We start from the raw sequence: 10232 nt of genomic DNA, 5'->3' as shown, positions 1-10232 counted from the left end.
AAGAAAGGAGAAGTTGAAGGAAGAAGAGGAGGGAAAGGAGGAGGAGGGGGGGGAAAGAAGAAGAACACGAATAAGAAGGAGGAGGAAGAGGAAGAAGAAGAAGGAGGTGGAAAAGGAGGAGAGGAAGCAGAAGAAAACGAAGGAGGAGGAGAAGTTTATATTTCTTCACTTGTAGTAATTGAAATAGACAATATACGGGTTGTGCGATTTATCTCAGAGAAAGGGAATTACTTTTGGGGAAGTCGGCCTCCAGGTCGTGTCCGGGTTCCTCCAGAACGTTGGCCATTTTAACAGCCATAGCGAGAACATCATCCCGGGAGGGGCCGAATATATCGCATTCTTCTAGAAGGTTCTCTGCGCTCTGGTCACTGGACATCTCTATGAGACACACAGCCAAGGCTTAGAATAAAATACAACACAACATATAATCCCACCAGAGCAAACCCTTCCCCCGTCTCACCGCACAGGTCGGAGGATTTGTCGAGTTCCTCGGCTTCGGCGATCATTTCAGCCATGGCCAGGATGTCGGCTTCCAGAGGGTTGGATGGGATTTTAGCTTTCAGCTCTTCGATGGCTTCCACGATTCTGTCTGTGCTCTCCAGAGTGGTGGGAAGCAGCAGAGGTACAGGCACCTAACAATGGGGGACACCAGTTAAAGCTCCACTCCATGTAGGACCCCCCATGTGTGCAAGTTCTCACCACGGCCGTGACATCCCCACAATTCATTTCTTTGCCTCATAAAACATTTACATTGACCCGTGATGTCATCATATATCCCCCTTACAAGTTCAGGGGGATCTTCCGGTGTGTACTGCAGGTCATTTCTAAAAACTACATGTCCCATGATTCCCCGGGACTAAAGTGTTCTTCCCAGACAGTGATATGGGGAGTGTCGTCTGACCACCACCGTTACTGGGCGGAACTCTATGCAAATAATATCCATCTAGTCCCGCCCAGCACCAGCGTTCCCTGCGTGGTGACGTCAGCTCTGGACTACGGGGGGCGGTACAGACAGCAGAAGACACTGAGGGGGGGGGGGGAAAGAAAGCAGCTGTGCATGGCGGCCAAATCAGCTTCTTTTTGCAATCCCCCTCCCCCATTTTTAAATTGAATTTTTTCAAAACCCCCTACTTGCCTGGTGCGGAGCTCGGCACATTTTAGAAATTCACCTAACCAGTTAGTGTATTATGCATCATTATATTTTTGTTGTGTTTTTTTTATCTCAATAAAAAGGGTGGAAAATATAAAGCATAAAAAATAAGAAAAAAGGTAGAAGAAAAATAAAATTTAAAAAAAGTAACTAAAAAAGGTTACTTCTTCCTTTTAGTTACCTTTTTTTCTTCTACCTTTTTTACTTATTTTCTATGCTTTATATTCTTCTACCTTTTTCAAAAGGTAAATAAAAAGGGGGAAAAAAATGAATAGTAAAAATAAATAGATAACATCCAAGGGTATAAAAAAAAAAAAAGAATAAAAAGGAAAAAAAAAAAAAAAAAAAAAAAAAAACAGGATTTTTAAAACGGCTTACCTGTAAAATCCTTTTCTTGGGAGTACACCACGGGACACAAAGGGTTACATAAAGGGTTAGGGGGTCACCAGAGGTGATTGGACACTGGCACAACCAATTGAAGACAGTTCCCTTCCATATAGCCCCTCCCATCAGGGAAGTACCTCAGTTTTGTAGCAAGCAAGAAGGTCCCCATAAGAAGGGGGGACCCTCTGTGTCCCGTGGTGTACTCCAAGAAAAGGATTTTACAGGTAAGCGGCCTAAAAATCCTGTTTTCTTTATCGCACACCACGGGACACAGAGCCATTCATTACATAATGGGACGTCCCAGAGCAATGCTCCATATGAAGGGGGGGGGGGGGGGACACACAGATCAAGCAGGCCGCCCAGGACCAGAAGCTTATTACCGCTGCCTGCAGTACACTTCTCCCGAAGGCAGCATCCTCATGTCCTTTCACATCCACTTGATAAAATTTGGAAAATGTATGGACTGAAGACCAAGTTGCAGCTTTACAGATCTGAGTCACCGAAGCCTGGTGATGCACTGCCTATGAAGCACTTATCGCCCTGGAAGAGTGCGCCCTAACAGAAAAAGGAGGAGTCCTAATTGTCTGTAGAATCCACGTAGAGATGGCGGATCTCGATGACGCTTGTCCTTTCTTGGGACCATCTGGCAAAATAAACAAACCATCTGTTTTGCGTATCGGAGCGGTTGCCTGCAGATACGCCGTTACTGCTTTCACAAGATCTAGAGAGTGAAACGATTTTTCCTCCGCTGTCTGCGGATCCGGAAAAAGGGAAGGCAGGACAATGTCCTGATTTAAATGAAAAGCCAAAACCATCTTTAGGTAAAAAGGCAGGATGGTGTCGTAGTACAATTTTGTCTTTATGACAAACTAAATAAGGCTCTGTAACGGCTACCCATGTAGTGAGAGGGTATCAGCCGTTGGAGATGTCCTTTTCCCTGGCAAGTTGCTGTATGCAAGTACAGCCGGTATAACCCCATCCACGAGATCCAGAGAGAGTCAGGTTCAGCTGTAAAAATAGCAGAATAATAGTCCCATAGAATGCCCTTTTCAAGAACGAGACGGGGCTACGTTTTGAAGGGTCAAGTAGACAACTTATATGGTTCTGTGATGGACTTTTTACCTATATGCTTCAGTTTAATCCTCCCTGCTTGTTTAAGGCTGTTAATTGTATTTACTCTTCTGCAGCCAGCCCTGTTTCAAATGTTAATTGTTCTAGCCCTGTGTTTACTGGTTACTGTGATTAGATAAGTGGCTCATGTTAATTATGCTGATTGCTTCATTGTGGTAATTATCTCTCTATATGCGGTGCCGAACCGACTAGATACTGAGTAGTTCAAAGAAATATCTTTATTTCAAAGGAGCTGTATTGAAGACCACCCACTGTGTGAGGGGGGCGGAGATTTGTCATTGTAACAGTTGTAACCACATATAAGCTCTGGTTTCTTACGATTAAAACTCTGTGTTGTTCAAGCAGTAAGCTGGTCTCATGTGTGGCTTTCTGGGCGATTCCAGGGATATCCCTCCTCGTGGAATATTGGGGTGATTTTCGTTATGGGAAGAAGGGAACGTTGACGGGGATATCATACCGATACCGTCACAAATTGGTTGGCAGCAGCGGGATCTTCCCTTCTACTCTCCTTTACACCCTGCTTAAAAGAAATACACTGAAAGAACTACTGGAAGTTCGTGGAAGGATTGCTAGCAACAAAACCAAGCGGGTCATCATAGCAGAATTAATGGAGCTAGACCAGGAGAACGGGATTGCAGCAACGCCAGCAGTACAAGAGATGGAGACACCAGTGATTCAGGAGGAGTCACCAACCAACAAGCTAATGAGAGAGAAGCTAGCATGGTTCGGCCCGAACCCAACGCCGGATGTGGTGCTGAAAGTGATGGACATGTTAGTAAACGCAGAGCTACAGAAGGCTAAAGAAGTAAGAGACGCAGAGCTACAGAAGGCTAAAGAAATAAGAGACGCAGAGCTACAGAAGGATAAACAAATAAGAGACGCAGAGCTACAGAAGGCTAAAGAAATAAGAGACGCAGAGCTACAGAAGGCTAAACAAATAAGGGACGCAGAACTACAGAAGGATAAACAAATAAGGGACGCAGAACTACAGAAGGATAAACAAATACGGGACGCAGAGCTACAGTTAAAACTGGCAGCAGTCCAACAAGCAGCCGCACCTTCTACGAACAGTGAGTACAGCACAGCAGACGCAAGGAAGATTCCGTTTAGCGCGTTTAAAGCTTTTGATGAAAAGGACTGTGAGATTGATAACTACCTGGCGGATTTTGAGCGACAATGTAACCTGCACCGAATAGCTAGAGGAGAGTGGGTTGCAATATTGTCAGGCAAACTGTCAGGCAAAGCTTCTGATGCTTTCCGGACCGTGCCAGATCAGGATATTCATAGCTACGCCAGGGTTAAAGAAGCGCTCCTGGCTCGTTATGCAGTAACCCCAGAGTCCCACCGACAGAAGTTCAGGGACTCACGCAAAACCACGAAAGACTCTTACGCAGAATGGGCATGCCAGCTGTCCCTGTCGGCCTCTAACTGGGTTAACAGCAGCCAGGCCACCACCGCAGAGGACATTTTGCAACTAATGCTCCTGGAGCAATTTTACAATCACATCCAGACGGATGTCAAAGATTGGGTGAGAGATCGCAGGCCCATGACTCTACCAGAGGCCGCGAAGTTGGCGGATGAATATGCGGATACTCGCAAGACAAACCAGGTCACACCACGGGTACAACCTCCACAACCAACGGCGCCCTCACACCCACCAGCCGCTAGATACCAACCGCCTAACAGACCGATGACATCTAGCTCTCGCTACCCACGCCAGGAGGACAACGAACAACGCTGCTTCCGGTGCAAACAGTTGGGTCACTTCAAGCAGAATTGCCCCATGAATGACAACACCAGGTCAAATTGGTCTCAACCTGGGTACCGCCCACCAGCAGCAGCCCATTGTGTAGACTCGGCTTGGGATCCCCAGGAGCTGGGTCAGGAAGAACCATTGGGCACCCCTTACGAAGCCCTCATGGTACAATCTGTTATTACGGACAACAGGGAACACCATTGTCAGCTGGTCATGGGCGACAGCCATGAGCCGGAGGGGCCTTGGAGGGAGCTGGGCAGAAAGAGGCACCGCCAGCTACCCTCCAAGAAGAAGAGGTCCTGGAAGTCATATAACCAGCGGACCTGGGAGGAGAAGAAGCGACTGGAGGAGATGGAATCGCAGCGGGCGCCCCAGATGCGGGCCGAGATGTTCGCCAAGGGCCCACCGGTGGCCCCTTACACCACCACCCAGTTCCTGATGATGAAGGACCACGTGGAGAGCCTGCAGGACATGAGCAAGCAGGATCTGATCCGTGAGTACATAGAGCTGGAGGAGTGCATAAGCCGCATGGAGGAGGAGAACAACCACCTGAGGTCACAGCGGGCTGACCCCCCCAGGCTCCATGAACTGGAGATGGAGCTGGAGAAGCTCAAAGAGGAGAACCGGCGGCTGCGGAGGGAGCAGGGGGTGGCTGACCTTATGGGGCTCTGAGTCCCCTCTCCCCCCCCCCCCCGGACTCTGAGCACCAGTGCTACAGCATTTCAACAAATATAACTTTCTTTTTATGAATCTCCTGTGACTGTCACTTCAGAGCCATAACCTGCCCCTTCCATAGCGGGACACCTAGATGGCGGCGCACAGACCCATTCGCCGTCTTCACACTGACTTCTGGTGACTTTGCAGATCGCACAAAGACTTGGGGACTGACCGGCGTGTGATCTGACGACCCGGTGGCATACCTGAGTCTGAAGCAGTTGCCAAGGGAGGTCAGTCATGCCAAACGGAGTTAACCTCGGACTAAAAGCTCTGAACCCGTCAACCCTACTGGACCAGGGAAGGTCCAACCGGGTTTTCTGGAGCAGGGAGAAGAAGGGGGGCCATTGTGATGGACTTTTTACCTATATGCTTCAGTTTAATCCTCCCTGCTTGTTTAAGGCTGTTAATTGTATTTACTCTTCTGCAGCTAGCCCTGTTTCAAATGTTAATTGTTCTAGCCCTGTGTTTACTGGTTACTGTGATTAGATAAGTGGCTCATGTTAATTATGCTGATTGCTTCATTGTGATAATTATCTCTCTATATGCGGAGCCGAACCGGCTAGATACTGAGTAGTTCAAAGAAATATCTTTATTTCAAAGGAGCTGTATTGAAGACCCCCCACTGTGTGAGGGGGGGGCGGAGATTTGGCATTGTAACAGTTGTAACCACATATAAGCTCTGGTTTCTTACGATTAAAACTCTGTGTTGTTCAAGCAGTAAGCTGGTCTCATGTGTGGCTTTCTGGGCGATTCCAGGGATATCCCTCCTCGTGGAATATTGGGGTGATTTTCGTTATGGGAAGAAGGGAACGTTGACGGGGATATCATACCGATACCGTCACAGGTTCGCTCTGAGATTTTATACAGTTTTCAAGGCACATGAACAATCAAACTGTCCCCACCCACACATCACACCTTGGGGAAGCTTCAATCACATTCCTTCATTAACAGAACTCAAACAAAACACCATCACACAATGATCTCCTTCCAATCCACATCCCCAGACAGACGTTCTGTCTCCGACAAGTACATTCCACACATAAACAGTATTTAGCATACATAATTAGAGGTCTGGGAGCAGACCTGGATTAACACCTTTACACGAGGGACAATGACATGTCTAGGAGTAGATGCAATTAACACCTTTCAACAGAATGTGTCCCCACATTGAATAGCCAACAACTTGATATCTCAAGACATCCTGCAAACATGAATTATTATTGATGTCCCATCTCCTGTAATACATGAATTATGATTCACTTGCCACCCCATCTCCTGGCTCAATCTGTGCCCAAAAGTCACTCCTGTTACAGGCTCCTTGCAAGAAGAGCTGTTAATTCAGATATTCTTCTAGCCGAAGAGATAGCAATCAAGAATGCCAACTTCCTGCTTAAAAGAATCAGCGCAATGTGGCGAATAGGTTCAAAAGGTTTCTTCTGCAACACAGCTAATACTAGATTCAGATCCCATGGGCACAAGGGAGACTTGACTGGTGGATTGATCCGCAGTACCCCCTGAATGAAAGTCCGCACTAGGGAATGAGATGCCAGAGGCCTTTGAAAGAAGACTGATAGAGCCGATATTTGACCCTTGATGGTACTAAGGGCTCATTTAATATCCACTCCAAGCTGGCAAAAGGCGAGAATTCTACTTATGTCATATCTTTGCGGATTCCATGAAACGTATGCTTCCCAGACTCTATAGTAGATAAGCCTGGAGGCCGGCTTTCTTTCTGTCATTAATAATTGTAGAAAGCACTGGACCCGAGATCCTCGTTTCCTCAGAATGTGGGTCTCAGCAGCCAAACCGTCAAACGTAGCTTTTGTAAGGAAGGTTGGGACACTGGACCCTGCGACAGCAGGTCGTGGCGAAGCGGAAGCTTCCAGGATGTTCCTAGCGCCATCTTTATGATCTCAGCGTACCAGGGGGCTTCATGGGCCAATGGGATCAAAAACAGAACTTCTCCTGTTTCAGGCCAATCAGAAGATTCATCCCGCAACAACATGGACGCCCCCGCCCATTCTGGGTCAATCCATCACCCCTAGCACCAAAGTCAAAAGTCTCAGAGTCATCTTTGACACCTACATGACAATGGCGCACAAATAGGGTCAGTAGTCAGCGGATCCCATCATCTGCTGCGCCTACTACGCAGACTCACCCCCTTTATCCCGAAAGAGGACATAGCAGTCGTGGTGGGGACACTTGTCAACTCCAGACTTGGCTACGCAAATGCCCTCTATCTCGGACTCCCAAAATACCAAATCACTCGTCTGCAAGTCGTTCAAAATACGGCCGCTCGACTAGTGACTGGGAAAAAAAACATGGGAATCAATCTCACCTTCACTGAGATCCCTTCACTGAGATCCCTTCACTGAGATCCCTTCACTGGTTGCCCGTAAAAGACAGAATCACTTTCAAGGCACTCTGTCTAACGCATAGATGTATCTATGGGAATGCTCCCCATTATCTATGCGAGAAACTAAAAGCTTACAACCCCAATCGCATTCTGCGATCCACCAACCAAAATCTACTCCAGATACCCAAAGCCAGATACAAGTCCAAAGGAGAACGAAGATTTGCGGTCCAAGGACCCAGACTATGGAACGCTCTACCAACCAGCATCCGATTGGAGGTAAACCACCTGGCCTTCAGGAGAAAGATCGAGACCCATCTCTTCTGAGGGCCCAGGGAATGGATACCAAGCGCCCAGAGGCGAGTTTCTCACTCACTCACTTTGAGGCCACTAAGATTACAGGAATTCTTTCCTTCTTGATCCTGCAGAGTAGTCTTTGTAAGAGAGCGATCAGAGGAAACGCATAGATCAGTGAGAACGGATTCCACGGGACCACCTGAGCATCTGATCCGTAGACCAGAGGATCTCTTGTCCAGGACACATCCTGTTGAATCTGGAAGCTAACAGGTCTACATCCAGGGTCCCCCCCATCTCTGGCATATGGCCTGAAAGATCTCGGGGTGGAGAGACCACTCTCCTGGTTACAGTTGCTGGCGACTCAGATAGTCCGCTTGCCAGTTTTCTACCCCTGGGATGAGAATTGCCGAGAGACGGGGAACATGTTCTTCTGCCCAAGTAAAAATCCGATTCACCTCCTTCTGAGCGCCCTGACTGCGGGTGCCTCCCTGGTGATTAATGTAAGCTACTGCAGTAGAATTGTCGGATTGAATCCGAACTGGGTGGCCCTGTAACCTGTGTGTCCAGGTTCTGAGGGCCAAGTATACTGACCGAATCTCCAGTATGTTGATGGGCAGGCTCCTTTCAGTCTTGGCCCAGGTTCCCTGGGCTGAAGCATTTTCCAATACTGCCCCCCAGCCAATTAGGCTGGCATCCGTAGATACCACCTTCCAGGTGACTGGGGGGGGAAAGGATCTTCCTTTCCGCAAGTTTCTGGTCTTTAACCACCAACTGAAGCTTTGGCGCACCTGTGGAGACAGGCGCATGGGTAAATCCAGCACTTGGATCTTCTTGTTCCAGGCAGTAAGAATACAGGCTCCTCCTGTATAGGCACGTCAAAATTTACAGGGGAGGAAGGTACCGAGCAGGCGCGGCTAGAGCCCCCTGTCTCAGACGGCAGTGCTTTCTTGTCTGTCTTAGTCCCTGAAGACATATTACCCAAGCAACAAGCCGAGGTACCACAACGCATCTACTACTGTGCAATCTACATAAAGTATGCAACTTAAACACAATGGCCCGGATTCACAGACAGCGGCGCACATTTATGCCGCCGTAGCGTATCTCCTTTAACGCTACGCCGACGCAGCGCAGAGAGGCAAGCATGAAATTCACAAAGCACTCCCTCCCAAAATTGCGCTGGCTTTCCAAGGCGTAAGCCGGCGTAGGTGGAAGTGGGCGTGAGCCATGCAAATGAGGCGTGACCCCATGCAAATGTCCCGTGGACGTATCCCAGTGCGCATGCTCACAATCACGTCGAAACTACTCCCTAAGATACGCCGGATCACTGCCTACGGCGTGCACGTAACCTACGCCCAGCCCTTTTCACGTACTACAACGTAAAATACGTCGGCTTGTGTTCCCTGGTGCAGCCCTTTGCATGGACGCTGCCGAGTTACACCTCCTTTATGGGGCATAACTTTACGCCGTACGTACAACTTACGCGCACCAGTCGTAGCCTGCGTCGGGCGCAAGTACCATCGTGAATCGGCGTATCTTCCTCATTTGCATATTTGAATAGAAAATCAATGGGAGCGCCACATGCGTCCAGCGTAAATATGCGCCCACTCTACGCCGGCGTAGGCAAGTTACGTCGGTGGGATGAAGCCTGTTTTTAGGCGTATCTTAGTTTTGTGGGCATGGCGCACAGATACGACGGCGCATATTTGCACTTACGCGGCGCATCTCGAGATACGTTGGCACAAGTGCTTTGTGAATCCGGGCCACAGTTTCATGCAATGGAGTGGGTGTCTCTCTTGGGAGTGCCCCACCGACCACATGGAGCTTATGGGCCCCTTTCCCCAAGGGAAGAGCTGCCGCGTCCACGCTCCTCTAATGGCTCCTGTTTGAGCGCCATCTTTTGAATCCACGCGCAGATCCTCCGCCGATAAAGCACGCCCCCGTGCACGACCTAGGGCATTATGGCGGCTGTGAGGGATCAGGGAGAGCCTCCCCCTGCTGGTACTCTGCGTTTAGGAGGAGAGGAGCTGTGGCCGTGTTTATGCAGAGCTCTGCAGCGGAAGGAATGTGCCGTGTCCTATGCCGGGAGTGAGGTGAGTGAAACGCAGCGCTTTACTCCCTCTAGTGGCCAAAGAAGAAAAGACACCCTACTCATAGTTTGAAAAGGATCCTTAAGCTTGTTCTTAGGATTCCTTTTCTCTTACCTTTATCCCCGCCGCAGGTTTTTTCTGCTGAAAAAATTCAGACAGCACCAATCTTCACCCATCTCGGCGGGTTTTGTGTGCCAACCTTCAAGGATATGGGCTCCTATTTAACGGATACCCCTGGACCTTGTAAAAGACTCTGATCAGGACTTTTAGCTGCTGTAGCGAAAGTGCTTGAGCCCAGTCCTCCGAAGAGACACATTACAGGCGACGCCTCGTCCCTGAGGCCCGGATCCCATCCAG

At 48.8% G+C, this 10232-nt stretch overlaps 1 protein-coding gene across 1 annotated transcript in view; it reads right to left on the bottom strand.

Annotated features, from left to right (window-relative positions):
• Positions 1–150: 150 nt before the first annotated feature.
• The window catches only part of ZMYM3 (zinc finger MYM-type containing 3), a 54824-nt gene continuing 44742 nt past the window's right edge, over positions 151–10232 (bottom strand). The window contains exons 16-17 of the mRNA XM_040334687.1: positions 461–632; positions 151–378 (exon numbers count right to left, since the gene is read on the bottom strand). Of these exons, the coding sequence (XP_040190621.1) occupies positions 209–378; positions 461–632 (342 nt within the window). The 3' untranslated portion in view covers positions 151–208. The remainder of the gene's footprint in view (positions 379–460; positions 633–10232) is intronic.

The sequence above is a fragment of the Rana temporaria genome, unplaced genomic scaffold (genome assembly GCF_905171775.1).
Source record: "Rana temporaria unplaced genomic scaffold, aRanTem1.1, whole genome shotgun sequence".
Classification (NCBI taxonomy): Eukaryota; Metazoa; Chordata; class Amphibia; order Anura; family Ranidae; genus Rana; species Rana temporaria.
The sequence above is the reverse complement of the archived record's forward strand: the minus strand, read 5'-3'. Positions and strand labels throughout refer to the sequence as shown.